The sequence below is a fragment of the Meles meles genome, chromosome 21 (genome assembly GCF_922984935.1).
Source record: "Meles meles chromosome 21, mMelMel3.1 paternal haplotype, whole genome shotgun sequence".
NCBI classification, from domain to species: domain Eukaryota; kingdom Metazoa; phylum Chordata; class Mammalia; order Carnivora; family Mustelidae; genus Meles; species Meles meles.
Genome location: NC_060086.1, coordinates 35,124,331 through 35,140,096, shown reverse-complemented (window position 1 = coordinate 35,140,096; position 15,766 = coordinate 35,124,331). Strand labels below are relative to the sequence as shown.

Sequence of the window (15,766 nt, the reverse complement as noted above, 5' to 3'; positions counted from 1 at the left end):
TTCCCTCCATCTCTTAGCCCGGAGCTGAGAGAGAATCTGAAGTATCAGTTACTAGAGAAGATAATTCCCTTCCCCCCCCTCCTCTTTGGCTCAGAAAGGAGTATGATCTCAGTGGGCCACTATTATTAGCAGGTGGAGTCTCTGTATCCTGAGGGACATGCACCGGAGCGTGGCCTTCTCTCCCTGCATCATCACTGTGGTCTTCAGAGCCCTGGGAAGAGCTCGGGGAGTTAGAGCACTACAGCCCTGCACGGGGCCATGCACCCTGGCATAAGCCCCATTAGGAATAGCACAGCACCTGACCCCAGAGACTACTGTCCCCTGTTCACATGGCTCAGGACCTCCCAAGTGGAGGTGATGGGGTTAAAATGGGGTTTAGGCATGACGGATCCCCAGCCACATTCTAGAACTCCATAGCACCTTGTCCCATGAGGCCCGGACCTGCTCCCCCCAGAACCTACAGGCCCCCCACTGCCAGCTTCCCATTTCAGTGAAAGGCCCTTCCTTCCACCCAACTCTTTGTGCCAAAACCTTGGGGTCATTTAAGTCCCGTCTTGCGCTCCCTCCCCACTGCCCATCCACCGGCAAATCTGTCAGCAAATCTCTCGGTCCCCCTGCAAACTAGTTCTGAAATCTCTCGGTCCCCCTGCAAACTAGTTCTGAAATCTCTTGGTCCCCCTGCAAACTAGTTCTGAAATCTAGACACATGCTTCCATCTTTTGCCCTCCCCCCACCCTGGGACCCCCCCCACCTCTCCCCCACCCTGGGACCAGCCAGCGTCAGGCCCCGATGGGGGGTTTGCCAGAGCTGGCTGGCTGAGCCCACCCTGATACCACTCAGCCCCTGCCTCAGAGGGAACTCTGCTGTCCCCAGGTGGACCCACAGAGCTGCCTCTTTCTTGGTCCAAGTGGGGGCCAGACCTCCTGCTGTGTCCACTCGTCATTCCAGCATGGGGAGCAGCTATGCGCCAGGCCCCCCTGCGCGACGCCTGGGGCATCCTTCATGGGCGGGTTTTCTTCCAAACTGCTATGCTCCAGAGAACCAACAGGTGCCAAGAAGCACAACGAATTAATTACACCCAGCATTTGCTATGAAACTGACCTACGACCTTGAAGTTTTCATTCTGGTTTTCAGCAAAGGCCTGATGTCTACTGGTTTCCCGAGTTCCCCTTCCTCCTGCTTTCGTATTTTAATCTATCAGCTGCTAAGCAAGAATATGGGGAACTGAGATGGGGGGCGGGGCAGGCGGTCCACTCTCCCAAATTCACATGGCAACTAATTCTGAGGACTGTCAACCCTGGGTCATCCAAACTGCCCACATCTGTGACCTGGTATCAGGCCTGGGTGTCGTTCTCCCTCTGCATGCAAGAAGTTCTAAATGGCAGGGAGCCAGGTTTCTAGGCCGGGAGGTTCCCCCACCCCGACCACCCCCTCCGGCAAAGAGGGGAGCAGGGGGCATGGCCGAGCATGCGCACCCGAAGGTAAGTGGTAGCCTGGGTGTAGATGTGGATCCTGCCCTCCCTGCCGAGGCCCTGGTTCCTGTAGGCCACGTTCATCACCAGGTTCTTGACGGTCCAGGCCTTGCCCAGCGTCAGCTCCAGGACAGCCTGGAATGTGGGTCGGTGCGGCCAGTACAGCCTGTGAGCCACGGAGACCATCAGCCACGGACTGTCCAGGTTCAAGGCTCCTGCAAGAGGTAGAGAGAAGCGGGTACAACCAGTAGGAAAAGAGCTACTGGCAAGAGGTCCAAGAGGTCCCCGTAGCCTCATCACAGCCACTGTGGGCATGTGTCACAACGGAGGATGACGAGGATGGGACCGGAGGGGACTTTACAGAACGCTGCTCATGTTCTGAATCTTGATGGGGGCGACACAGGCGTGTGCACCTGTCAAAGCTCATTCAGTGGTACCCTGGAGTCGTATGCATGCCACCCTCGTTAAGGGGTGAATGCACAGAGGTCTACAGCTTAGTCTGAACTGCGCCAACAAGTAAGATGGACAGGTAAGTGGACAGACACGTGGAGTAATATGTTAGCAGTGGAATCTGGGCTGACTGCATGTTGGATTACCGCTACGATCCATTGCACTTTTCTGGTTTGACCTTTTTTTTTTTTTTTAATTTTATTTATTTATTTGACAGAGGAGAAATCACAAGTGGGCAGAGAGGCAGGCAGAGAGAGAGGGAGAAACAGGCTCCCTGCTGAGCAGAGAGCCCGATGTGGGGCTCCATCCCAGGACCCTGAGATCATGACCTGAGCCGAAGGCAGAGGCTCAACCCACTGAACCATCCAGGTGCCCGTGGTCTGACCCTTTTTCATAGGGACGTGTTGGACAAAAGACTTGCAAGGAGAAGTTGGACGTGGGGCACAGGTATGTGGTAATGAAGAAAGTGGCTTTTACTTTCCAAGTTGTGACTTCTTTGAGCCTCTGCCACTATTATCTGTAAAATGGGTACAGGAAGACTGCTTACTGGGTACTGGGACAGTCGAAGCCCCCATTAAGAGTAAATACTGGGGCGTCTGGGTGGCTCAGTCAGTTAAGGATCTGCCTTCAGCTCAGGTCATGATCTCAGGGTCCTGGGATCGAGCCCCACACTGGGCTCTCTGCTCAGCGGAGGGTCTGCTTCTCCCTCTTCCTCTTCCTCTGTTTCCTCCCCCACTGCTCATGCACTCTCTCTCCCTCTCTCTCAAATAAATAAATAACATCTTTTTAAAAATAAAGATGTTAATAAAAATCTTTTTAAAGATAAAGAGTAAATACCATCACCAACATCATCATCAAAAAGGTGACGATCAACATAACCTTTTGCCCTTCCAGAATTCACTAAAGGCAGGTCTCGTATTTTGTCATGAAAACCCCACTCCCTTTAAGGACTAATTCACCCAATATTGCTTGGGACACTTGGGATGAGCAGTGAACAAGCAGGCACGGCTGCTGCCTTCATGCAACTTGCAGCCCAGAGGCGGCAGATGTCAGGAAGGACAGATCTTGAACAAATAAACATATAAGGAGACCTAGGTCGAAAATGCTGAGTGCCATGAAGGCAAATAAGGGGGGGGGGGATGATAAGGATCTGGCCAGGTCAGCCAAGGTTCCCATGAGGAAGTGACAATTGAGTGGGGGACCTAAATGAAAAGCAGTGGGAGTCTGTCAAAGGGAAGGGTGACCTCCCACCTGCTGGAGATGGGAGATTTATGGTCTAGGGAAACAGAGGCAGAGAGGCCCGGAGGTAGGCAGACCAAATACAAGGAGGCCAGGGGGTGAGTTGCCCAGCTGAGAACAGGGAGATGCTGAGTAGAGTGGCCCAGAGCCCTGCCCTGCTGCATCCCTCCCACAGGGGATGCTCTGCAGAAGAAAAGAATGAAAAAGAAAAGTTCACAGATACAGACCACAGGGCTCCCCACTCGACTGCTCAACAGGGAGCCCTATCAAAGTGCTCCCCCCAAACACATGCAGAGCTTCTTGCAAATAAGGGCTGAGTGGCCAGTCCTTAGACACAGCACATACCTAAGTCTTGCCCGACACTTGAAAGCCACTAATAGGAATTCAGAAAAAAAAAAAGTTAAAGTTAAGAGAGACTCAGGGAGAACAAATTCGAAGTCCCCCCAGGTCTGTAACGGATTCTCTCGAGGAGTAAGAGGCATTGTGTTCTCGGAGCAGGACACTGTGAGAAAAGGGCTCTCAGGAATCAAGACGAGCTCTTGGAGATACAAGAGAGCCACAGTTAAATGTAGTAGAAGGGGGGGGCAGATGGAGTTGAGGAAATATGTCCTCAAAACAGAACAACAACAACAACAAAAGATAAGGAGATGGGACAAAGGAGAGAAAAGAAAGAAAATCAGAGGCTCGGTTTCTGAGGACCAACATCTGGCCAACCGGAATTCCAGAATCCAGAAAGAAGATTATCCAAGAGATGGTACAAGCCAATTACCCAGGCCCCCATGACGTTTCCAAGTTGAGAGGGTCTAAGCAAAGCGCCCAGTACAATGGATGAAAGTTGACGTATACCCGGGCACATCATAAAAGGATCTGAAGACACTCGGAATACAGCGAAGTTCCTAGAAGCTTCCAGACAGTGAGAAAGTGGGCACAAACAAACGATCATGGCCCTGAAATAGGATCGTAACTATTTGAAATGATCCTGGAGCGATGTCCTCAAAATCCCAAGGGGAAAACGAAAATTCTCTCCTCGGCCAAATTACCCAGGTAGAACGAAGACAGTTTAAACATTCAGGGTGATCTTCCATTATGGGTTAAATTGTGTCTCTCAAAAATATACAAAATGCCAACCGCCCCCCCACCAGTATATCCCAGAATGTGACCTTATTTGGGAAATGAGGTCTTCACAGATGTAAGTAGTTACAATGAGGTCATACTAGAATAGAGTGGGTCCTAAACCAATAGGACTGGTGTTCTTATAAGAAGAGGGTAATCAGGGGCACTCGGGTGGCTCAGTGGGTTAAAGCCTCTGCCTTCGGCTCAGGTCATGAACCCAGGGTCCTGGGATCGAGCCCCACATCAGGCTCTCTACTCAGTGGGGAGACTGCTTCCCTTCCTCTCTCTCTGCCTGCTTCTCTGCCTACTTGTGATCTCCGTCTGTCAAATAAATAAATAAAATCTTAAAAAAAAAAAGAAGAGGGAAATCTAAACACAGACACACACACATATTGGGAGAAAGCCATGTGACAGCAGAGACGGAGACGAGAGCCATGTCATTACAAGCCAAGGAACTCCAAGTAGCAACGGCCTCCATCAGGAGCTAGGAAAAGGCAGGGAGGAATTCTACCCAGGTAACAGAGGGCGCATGGCCCAGACGACACCTTCAACTCAGAGCTCTAGTCTCTAGAACGGCTGAGAGAAGACGTTACTGTTGTTTTAAGCCACTCAGTTTGTGGTCCTTTGGTAAGGCAGCCCTAGGAAACTAACACCCTTCCCTCAGGAAGCTGCTGGAAGATGTGCTCGATCAAAACAAAAGGGTAAACCAAGAAAGAAGATGACATGAGTGCAAGAAACAGGACAGTGACCCAGGGAAGTGGAAGGAATTCCCAGGATGATGGGGAAGGAATGACCCAGAACCAAAGCTGTGCAACTGGTCTACATCAGAACCGAAAGACAGAGGATCCAGGAAGAAGGTCTCCAAGAAAGATACAAGAACTAATTGAAGCTGATACGTAATTTGATGTGTCTGACCACCTGGAGAAAGTTTTGTACTTACACTAAAACTTCGGGGAATAATTATAAAGAGAAAACTAGAAAATTAGTCAAATGGGAAAAAGACAATTATAACTCCAGGAAAAACATAAAGTTAGAGTCTTAGTACACCATGTATCTCAGCTATGAAGGATATTTATACAGTCACAATTAAGTAACATTGACTATTCACTGACCAACTCTCTTAGGGGGATGAAGGGAAATAGTTATCCGAAAAAGGCTGGTTTAAGAGTTAAATTCTCATCCTCTCTGGTTAGAGATACATCGAGAACGCCTAAAGAAGAACAATCAAGAAATAATAGTATTTTAAGAACCAAAGTGTTTAACGAAAAAGAGCTAACAGTTTACAGTGGTTGCTATTTTAGGCAAAACTTGGGATAGAAAGACATAAAACAGGAGATTACTGTGTTTGTTATATGCTAGCTTTAAAAGAAACTTTTAAAGAATTATTTCAGGTATGTACATGAGTACAGAACATAACTTGATGAGCCCCTACATAATACTCACCCCCTTCAACAATTACCAACTCACAGTTTCTATTTTACTTTTCAAACTACATATTACTGCAAGAAAAATAAAATTAATTCAAGGATAAACTATGGCAAATCTATTTTTTTTTTAAAGTGAGAGAGTATTCCAGGAAGAAGAGACAGCAATTGCAAAGGCCCTGTGGTATGTTTGGAGGAATGGGAAAGAAGCCAGTGGGGCTGCAGATAACAGGCAACGGGTAAAGTGGGGTAAGAGAAGGCGAGAAAATCAGGCAAAGGGCCGGAACGCAGAGCTCTGTCAATGAGGCTAAGCTGTCAGGATAGAATTTTAAGTGTCACAGGACACATGGAAGGTCTGAGTCTTGACGGCCAGACCAACACAAAGGAAAGGTTATTCCAGGTAATGGACACAGCCCGAGCAGAGGCAATGGACACAGCCCGAGCAGAGGCCTGGGGACCACAGATCTTAACTGCTAGCCCAAGAGTCTCCCCTAGATGACACTCACCTTCCCACTTCCACAGGGTAGCGCGAGACGTGTCCTTCCACTGCAAACCTGCCACGAAGGGCAGCCGCCCGTTGTACTGCACCTTCAGGTGCATGCTGCTCTCCACGTGTGGCTGGCGCAGGCTTGAGTGATACAGTTGCGTTCGGTAATTCACCTGCCTGTCAGGCACCTGCAGCACAAACTGGGGAACAGCCATGGCTCATGATGCTCATCAGATCAGTCTACTCCCAACCTAGAACATTCCACCGGCTCGCCACGACAGCCAGGGGTTGGGCTGAGTTCCCCGGTTATCAGGAGCTGCCCAGCCCACTCCCAGAGAAGCCCTGAACCCATCTGCAATTGCTCCCCGTTGTCCCTGGAGACCACGAATCTACTTTCTGGTTCTATGGATTTGCCCATTCTGGACATTTCAGATTACTGACATCACATAACACGTGGCCTTTTGTGTCTGGTTCCTTTCACTTACCATGATGATTTCAAGATTCACACGGGAATATATTCTAGTGTATCAGCACTGTATTCCTTTATATTGCTGAACAATATTCTATCTACAGATAAATCATTTTATTTATCCATTTTTTTAAAGATTTTATTTATTTATTTGACAGGCAGAGATCACAAGTAGGCAGAGAGGCAGGCAGAGAGAGAGAAGGGGAAGCAGGTTCCCTGCTGAGCAGAGAGCCCGATGCAGGGCTCAATCCCAGGACCCTGGGATCATGATCTGAGTGGAAGGCAGAGGCTTTAACCCACTGAGCCACCCAGGCACCCCATCCATTCATTGTTGAGAAGCTTTTGTGATGTTCCTCCTTTTTGCCTCTTACAAATAACACTCTATAAACAATCCATACACATTGGTGTGAACATAGGTTTTGAATTCTCTCGAGGACCTAGGAGTAGAAAGGTTATGTCATATGGTAACTCTGTTCTTAACATTTTTAAAGATACACCAAACTGTTTTTCCATATCGTCCTGCCATTTTATGATCTTAACCAGTATACGAGAGTTCTCGCATCTCCATATTCTCACCAACACCCCGTCTTTTTCGTCTTTAGCCTTGTGGGTTTGGACTAGTATCTCCTTCCGGATTTCCCTAATCATGGTGAGCATCTTTTCATATGCTTACTGGCCATGTGTCTACACTCTGTAAAGAGCTACTTTTTTCCCCCCAAATCCTTTTTCTTGTTGAGTTGAGTTGTCTATATATCTGGGGGGAATCCCTTATCCGTCAGTAACTTGTAGACGTTTTCTTCCATTCTGTGGGTCACTTCTCTTTCGTGATGAAATCTTTGGAAACTTTTTGACTTTTGATGAAGCCCAGTGTATCCGTTTTTGTTGTTGTTAAATATACTTTAAGTGTCATAGCTCAGGAACCCTTCCCTATTCTAAGGTTGTAAAGAATCACTTTTATGTTTTCTTCCCAGAGTTTTATGGTTCTTCAATTTAGGTCTCTACAACCTGGCTTGCATTAGTTTTTATATATGGTATTTGGTAAGGGTCCAACTTCATTCTTTCACACATGGAAATCCGGTGGTACCAGCACTCGTTGGAGAAAAGATTCTTTCCCCTCTTCGATGGTTTTGGCAGCCTTGTCCAAAATCAACTAACTGTGAATATAAGGGTTTATTTCAGGAGTCCTAATTGTACTTCATTAGTCTCTAGGTCTATCCTTATACCACTACCATACTGTCTTAATTATCAGAGCTTTGTAGTCGATTTTGAAATTGGGAAGAATGAGTTCTCCAACTCTGTTCTACTTTTTCAAGGTGGCTTGGGCTATTCTGTGTCCCGTGCGATTCCATATGGATGTTAGGATCGGCTTGTCAATGTCAGCAAAAAGAGATCACGTCATTTTGATAGGGATAGATACAGACTAGCGAAACTGTAGGTGAATTTGGGAAATGCTGCCGTCTTAACATTCGTTTTACAATCCAAGAACCTGGGATGCCTTCCCATTTATTTCGGTTTGCCTTAATTTCTTTCAATAACGTCTTGTGGTTTTCAGAGTATTAAGGTTACATTCTTTTGTTACACTTATGCTGAAGTGTTTATCCTTTCTTGACACTGTTGCAAATGGAATTCTCTTAATTTCATTTTCAGTTTTCGTTGCTAGTGTCGAGAGAGACATCTGACTTTTGTGTATTTATCTTGTCTGCTACAACTTTGAGGAACTCGTTTACCAGCTGTAATAGACCTTTTTGTGGATTCATCAGGGTCTTCCACAGGTAAGGTCATCTGTAAGCAGAAACAGATCTACTTCTTCCTTTCCAATTTGGATGCATTATATTTCTTTTTCTCGCCTAACTGCCCTAGCTGAAACCTCCAGGACCATGTTGAATAGCAGTGGGGAGAGCAGATGTTCTTCTTCCTGATCTTAGAGGAAAAGCATTTTGCCTTTCACCATGAAGTAGGACATTGGCCATGGTTTTTTCATAGTTGGTCTTTATCAGTGTGAGGACGCGCTCTTCCATTGTTACTCTATGGGGTGTTTTTTTATCATGGGGTTTTGCCAAATACTTTTTTCTGCTTCTATTCAGACAATCATGTGGTCTCCATCAGTCCATGAATATGGTATATTACACCTTGACTGATTTTCAAATGTGAAACCAACCTTGAATTCCGGGGATAAACCCCATTTGGTCACATTGTGCAACACTATTTCTACATCGCTGGATTCAGTTTGGTAGTGTTTTCTTGAGGATTTTGTATCTGTATTTAGAAGAGGTCTTTAGTTTTTCTTTTCTCATGATGTCTTGGTCTGGTTTCGGCTTCAGGATGATACCAGCCTCATAGAATAAACTGGGAAGTCTTTTCTCATTTTGACTAATCATTGAGTAAATTATTTTCTAGTCAATTAATTCTGGCACAATCCAGCCCAGCCGAGAGGCTAAGAGCCTAAGGTTTGCACTGAGACCTACTGAAGTTTCAATTCCAGTCCTGCCACAGAGTAGCTATGAGACCTCAGATGAGTCTTTTACACAATTTATTCTCGGCAGAATGAGGATAGTGGTTACCCCACAGGGGTTAAATGAAATAATACAAACAAATGTATCTGAAAACATAGCCTGGCATTAATAAAGGGCTATGCCCACTCTGCCTTTCCCTCTTCTGTTCCCTGTCAGCTTCTTAGGGATAAACAGTATCTCACACGTGTCTCCCCAGAAGCTAGGGTGGTGTCTGCCACACTTGACAGCAGAAACAAGCAGTCTTTAACCTCTTCCCTAAAACCTTTGGGACCAGATGCTTTCCAGGAGTAAGAAATTTTCATGATTGGACACCTGGGTGGCTCAGGTCCCTGGGTCCTGGGATCAAGCCCCACATCAGGCTCTCTGCTCAGTGGGGAGCCTATTCCTCCTCTCTCTCTGCCTGCCTCTCCACTTTGGATCTCTGTCTGTCAAATAAATAAACAAATTCTTAAAAAAAAAATTCACGATTTAGAATAGTAACATAACACATGTACTGTGATTATAGAAAAAACTGCCAATCAAGTCAAAATTCTAATTTTCTTCCAATGCCAATACAAAAAAAAAAAAAAAAAAAAAAAAAAAAAAGCTGTCCCCGGAAAGGGTAATGCAAAGGTAGGAGAAAAATATAGAAAAGATGGCGCTCAACCTTGTTGATTATCAGGGAAATGTAAATTCAAATGAGATGCCCTTTCCATCCAGATCAGCAACGTGTTTTAAATGCTCAAAGTGAAGCACTGGCCAGAGTATGGAAATGGCTTGTCATGGGCCAAAAAAAGGGAATTTTGGCTTCAAGTGTGATATTTTTCTCACAAGGAGAATTTAATCACACGGTATTGGTATTTTTAAGATTTTCTTAAGTTTTTTTTTCTTTTTCTTTTTCTTTTTTTTTTTTTTTTGTGAGAGCACACGAGCACAAGCAGGGGGAGTGGCAGGCAGCTGAGCAGGGAGCCCGATGCGGGGCTCCATCCCAGGATGCCAGGATCATGACCTGAGTTGAAGGCAGACGCTTACCTGACTGAGCCACCCAGGTGCCCCAAAGTATTGGTATTTAAAAGCAATTTTATGCTTAGGAATAAAGTTAAGCAAGGAGGCCAAACACGTGCATGCTGGAAATTACAAAATGTTGCTGAAAGAAATTAGAGAAGACACAAATACAAAGACGTCCTGTGTTCATAGACAGGAAGACTAAATATTGGTAAGATGGCGGTACTCCCCAGAGCAACCTATAGATTGAACTCGATCCCTATCAAAATCGGAATGGCATTTTCGTGTGCATGGCAGAAACAGAAAACTCCATCTTGAAATTCATACGGGATCTCAAGAGACCCCAAACAGCTCAAACAATCTCGAAAAAGCAGCGCAAAGTTGGAGGTCTCACAAAGCTACAGTAATCAAAACAGTGCAGCAGGGACATACAGACAGACGTACAGACTCACGGGATAGAACGGGGTGCCCCAAAATCTCCTCGCACATCTGTCATCAAGTGATTTTCCCACAAACACGGCACGCACACTCCACGGGGGCAAGCACAGCCTGTCCAACACAAGAGGCTGGGACCAAGGGCTATCCCCAGGCAAGAGAATGTAGCTGGACACTTACCTTACACCACACACAGAAATTAATTCAAAATGCATCAAAGACCTAAATGTTAACAGCTGAAACTAGAAGACGTTTAGAAGAAAGCAAAGGGGAAGAACCAGAACATTGGTTGTGGCAAGGATTTCTTAGCTAGGACGCTCAAAACCCAGGCCACAAAAGTAAAAAGAGATCAATCAGACCAAATGCACACGTAAAATTTGGGGGGGGGGGGGATCAAAAGATGCTGCCGACAGGTGGAAAAGGCAATGGGTAAAATGGGAGAATGTGTTTGCAGTCTATGTATCTGATTAGAAGTTAATATCCGTATGTATCAAGAACTCTTGCAACTCAGTAGCAACAAAGCAAACAACCTGTTTCAAAAACGGGCCAAGGACTTAAACAGACATTTCTCCCAAGAAGACAAACCAATGGCCAACAAGGGCACGGAAAGGATCTCAGCATCACTCGGTATCAAAACCACAACGGGGTACCACCAAACCCCTATCAACACAGCTCCCCTCTACAATGACAGGAAATAACAAACATCAGGGGGAGTGGGGAGTAGGGGAGTTCTTCTTGAACTGGGACAGAGGCTCACGTGTTCAAGATGAACAAATTCTAGGGATGGATGCCGGTGACGGCCGCCCAGCACTGTGAATGTAACTCATGACTCTGAACCATGTGCCTAAAGGTGGCAGAAACAGTCAATTTTATGTTGTATCTATTTTATTGCAATTTTAAAAAGATATGGAACAATTTAAAAAGAAACACACTAAGTGTTTCAGCCAGCACACTGACTGTTCGGCGGCTAAGCGCTCCTGTGTATGTTACTTACCAGGAACAGAGAACCCTCGGCTGAAACCTGAACGTGAAGCCATTTCCCAAATGCACTTACAGATGGAGACCCGTGCTTCCCAAGTCCCCTGGCTGGCCGGCAACGGGTGGCAAAGATCCTTGCAGCTGAACTCCCCACGCCCGCCCTGCAGATATTAGACTCCCAGTGGGGAGGAGGTGGGGGCAAGTTCAAGTTCTGCAGAAGTCGGGCTCACCTCCACGAAGTAATTGCTCAGGGCCGGACCCGAGTTGTTCTGGAAGGTCTGGCTGATGCGAAGCTGCCTCTTACCACCGCTCTCCTTCCAACGCACCCCGTAGCTCGCCTCCAGCTGGGAGTGCAGGGAGCTCACGCCCTCCTCGTGCCGCACGTGAACCTGGGGACACATCCCACCAGGGAGAGCCCAGAGAAAGCCTTGTCTGTCCATCCCCGGGCCTCCTCACGGCCGCCCACCCTGGGGAAGGCAGGTTTGCTTCTCTGGGAAGACAGTTCTGTAGGAGGAGAATGGTCTTTGCGTTGATTTTATTTGGCAAGACGGGGCATCCGAATATGGTGCACTGTCCTGTGTTGTCGGTAACCCTTAAATGCTGAGCCTGAGGCGAGTGGCTGGTGGGCCTCACCCTGGTGCATGCCCCATTAAGGGTCTGAAAGAGCCAGCTGCATGGGAAAATGGCTCCAACCCCATGGTCCTCTACCCCAGACTCTCCCATGGCAGCCTCTGGCTCCCCAGATAGACTAAGTGGACAAGGCTTTTACACTCAGTATTTGGCTGCCCTCTCTTATCTCCGAACCACAGGTCAAGCAATACAGGTTCATTCATTTATTCCTTCACTGAGCACATTTTCCCTGAGTACCAAGTACGATGCCCAGCCCTGGACGTCAGATACCTAAGCATAAAGAATCAAGAAGACGCCGCACTCACAGGAGCTAGAATCCAGCAGGAGAGGCAAATGTGAACTAAGGAAATTAACAAAGGCACAGCTGCCTGCTTCTCCCTTTTGCTGACCCTGCCAGCCACTCTGGTGAACTGCGAGGTCCCGTCGTTCCATTTCTCCTTCCTGTCCCAGGACCTTTGCACTTGCCATGCCCTCTGCCTGCAGCATGCTTCCATAGGAATAGAACTGTTGCGTCGCTTAAAATTTATTTTTCCCAAAGAAGCCTTCCCTACTGTCCCATTTGCTCAGTCTCTGTGCTGTTACCCATGTCACTTATGGCTCTTTTGGTCTGGTCTGTCTCTCTCTCTGCCCCAGCGATAGGACGGCACAGACCTAGTGTTGCCGTGCGCATTGCTCTCCTCCGAATGCTAGACATACAGCAGGTGTTCAGTAAAAACCAACAGAACCAAGGCATGGGAGCCTGAGACGGAAGCTCCAATTCTAGCCCCATTCCCGTACATGACCTTGAGCAAACCCCTCTGTGAGGACGAGCTGCGGGCTCTCTCCAGACCCCCGGCCAGCCAGGGCACCCACCTTGTGGCTGAGGGCTGGGGTCTGCATGCAGTGGAGCTCGTGGTCCAGCTCCAGCTCATAGGTCTCCTGTGAGCCACTCTGCGCCCGCAGCTTCTGGCTGGTGCTGCACTCATGGGCCGGCTGCCTCGCCTGACCTGTGCAGGGTGACCAGAGACACCTGCCCATCCTCCGCCAGCCCTCCACCCCCATTCCGGGGAGAGGAGCGGCCAGCCCGGTCTCAGCCACCCCCCACCCCCGCTCTGATGCACTCCGCTTCATGTCACCCACTGGAACCTATGGCTGGAGAGGTTTTAAAAGACAGGCTTATGGCCCCCAAACACATACACTGCTTTGTTTTGTTTTTTAAACCGGCCGGTGCTCAGGGGCTATGGGACAGAGCGGCGAGGGCCAAACCAGGTGACAAAGTGGCCCCTGAGCCCTCACAGTGGGAGCCCCAGGAGACACTGCGGGTTCGGCCACCTCCCACCTCCCCCCAGCCTGGCACGTGGCACCGTACCCAGGAGGCCGTACTTGATCCTCAGGGAGCTGGTCCAGAGGCCGCGGTGTGTCCGCAGCAGGCCCGCCAGTTGTAGTGCCACCACACCGGGCGCAGAGAGCTCGCCACCCACGGCCACCACCTGCCGCCCGTCCTCTGCCGTCCTCTCCAGCCGCACTGCACGCAGGTTTGGGGAGGGAGGGGCAGGCAGTGAGAGGGGCAGGTGTGGTGCGGCCACAGCCCACACCCCGGGACTGACACCCGACCCCAGCTCCGGGCAAGCCAAGGAAATGTGAACCGTCCAGGGGACCGAGAAGTGGGGGATCCTAGCAGAACCCATGCCCGCGTCTCCGCCGAGGAACCTGGTGTCCAAGCGCTCACCGCATTACTGGGCGGCCAAGGTGGGTGGCCTGAAAGTCACTTGGGCGGGTTCAGGCCCAAATGTTTAAGTAAAGTGGAACAAAATAAGGATAGAGCAGAAGGGAAAGGACAGTGCCTTCTAGGCCATCTGGTCAATCTCACTCCTGCTCCGTGGACATCCAACCCGATCACACAGGGAGAGCAGGGCCCGGGACAGTTCCCAAAGTGTCCACACTGGGCGGCCAGCAGCCCAGCACCTGACATCGTTGCCTCGGAATCTCCCAGAACATCCCAGGCGGAGCGTAGCTGGGGGCCGCATCCCAGCTCTGCTTTCAGGGCGGAGATGGATCTGCCAGACTGGCCGTGCCCAGGCCAGGCCAGGGGTTCAAGGTTTAAACCGTGCCCCGGGCAACTTCGGTCACGACACAAAATGTGCATTTTATGCATGGTGTAACGCAGGCCAGAATCAAAATGGTCCAAAAGCTGCTGTTCTGTGGCTCATGGAGGGCAGTCAGTGTTGGGGGGCCGGAGGGAAGCTGTGAGCACATGTGCAGACCAGATTTTCCCGGGGATGGGATATTAATACTGGCAGGGGGAGGACGGGGACCCCACGTGGGCTACTCAGGCTACCCCTCCGGCTCCTGTAGCCCGGCCCGCTGAAGAGAGGGTAGTGGCTGGAGGGAGTCCCTCTTTCTACCTGACAGGTGGGCCTGGTCGCTCAGCAGGTTGCTCAGTGACACGGAGAAGGCCAACTTGCGGCCGGCCTGCCGGCTGAGGTTCGCCAGGAGGACCACAGGGCTGCCTGCCGTCACGAGCTTCCCCTCCAGCTGGGCCTCAAACCGTTGGGCCTCACCGCCAGCTGCTGGCCACAGGTCGCTCCGGCCCTGCAAAGGCCCCAGCATCACCTGGGTGCGGGCCGGGGGGGGGGTGGTGCTTGGCCAGCAGGGCTGACTTTGCCCGTAAGAACTGAGACAGGACAGAGGACAGAGCTTAGCCAATGGCCTTCTTGGCTGGTTCTTCTCTAATTTCTTCACTTTGCCCTTTTCCGAAGTAGGTAGTCCCTGTTTTAAGTTCAGATGTAAATGTAAAGCACTCCTCTCTCTCTCTCTCTCTCTCTCTCTCAGCAGCCAGCTCTAGGCCAGCTCTCCCTGCAGAATATTCTGGCATCTGACCACTTGGGCCACCTCCACCACTCCCCCGGCTCAAGCCCTGGCCATCAGCCCCTGTGTCATCACAGCGTCCTCGTCCTGGCTGTCCTGACTCCCGCCCTAAACCCTGATGTCTGTTCCCCACCCTTTCCACCAGAGCGACCCCTTTGAGGCAAGTAGGATCATACACTCCCATCTACTTAAGGGTCAAAGTCAAAGTCCTTGCAAAGACCAACAAGGGTGGTACTTTCTCTGGAAGTCAGCAGTGCAGACGTGGCCGAAGGAACTGCTTGTGGGAGGACGCTGGCAGGCAGGACACACAGAGAGCCCAAAACACACGCTACACATCACCGTGCTTGAGACTTTCTGGAAAACCCATAAGCAACTACAACCATTATTCCTGATGGTCACTGCCAAGTGTAGACCAATCCCACAGACCTCTGTGCTGACTGCCAGCTGACCCACTCACCCCAAAGGTATAAAACTGAACTCACCATTCCCAGACTGTCTGCTATTTTAAGCGCTCTTGAAATCCCATTTCTGCCTTTGTTTCTTGACAGTCATGATTTGCTCTCTTCTGATTCCTCGGTGGCAAGGCCTTACGTGATCTATCCCCCCACCTCTCTGTCCTCTCTCCTATTTTGCACCGAACACATGAGCCTGTGTGCTATGCTATTAACACTCCAGGCACATTCTCACCTCAGGACCTTTGCACACGCTGCACCCTTTCCCCAGAG

At 49.3% G+C, this 15,766-nt stretch overlaps 1 protein-coding gene across 1 annotated transcript in view; it reads right to left on the bottom strand.

Moving 5' to 3' along the window:
* The window catches only part of LOC123933621, a 126,249-nt gene that overhangs the window by 64,053 nt on the left and 46,430 nt on the right, over window positions 1–15,766 (bottom strand). Inside the window, exons 24-29 of the mRNA XM_045992959.1 lie at window positions 14,579–14,765; window positions 13,543–13,698; window positions 13,047–13,180; window positions 11,795–11,953; window positions 6,205–6,385; window positions 1,476–1,687 (exon numbers count right to left, since the gene is read on the bottom strand). Coding sequence (XP_045848915.1) covers window positions 1,476–1,687; window positions 6,205–6,385; window positions 11,795–11,953; window positions 13,047–13,180; window positions 13,543–13,698; window positions 14,579–14,765 — 1,029 coding nt within the window. The remainder of the gene's footprint in view (window positions 1–1,475; window positions 1,688–6,204; window positions 6,386–11,794; window positions 11,954–13,046; window positions 13,181–13,542; window positions 13,699–14,578; window positions 14,766–15,766) is intronic.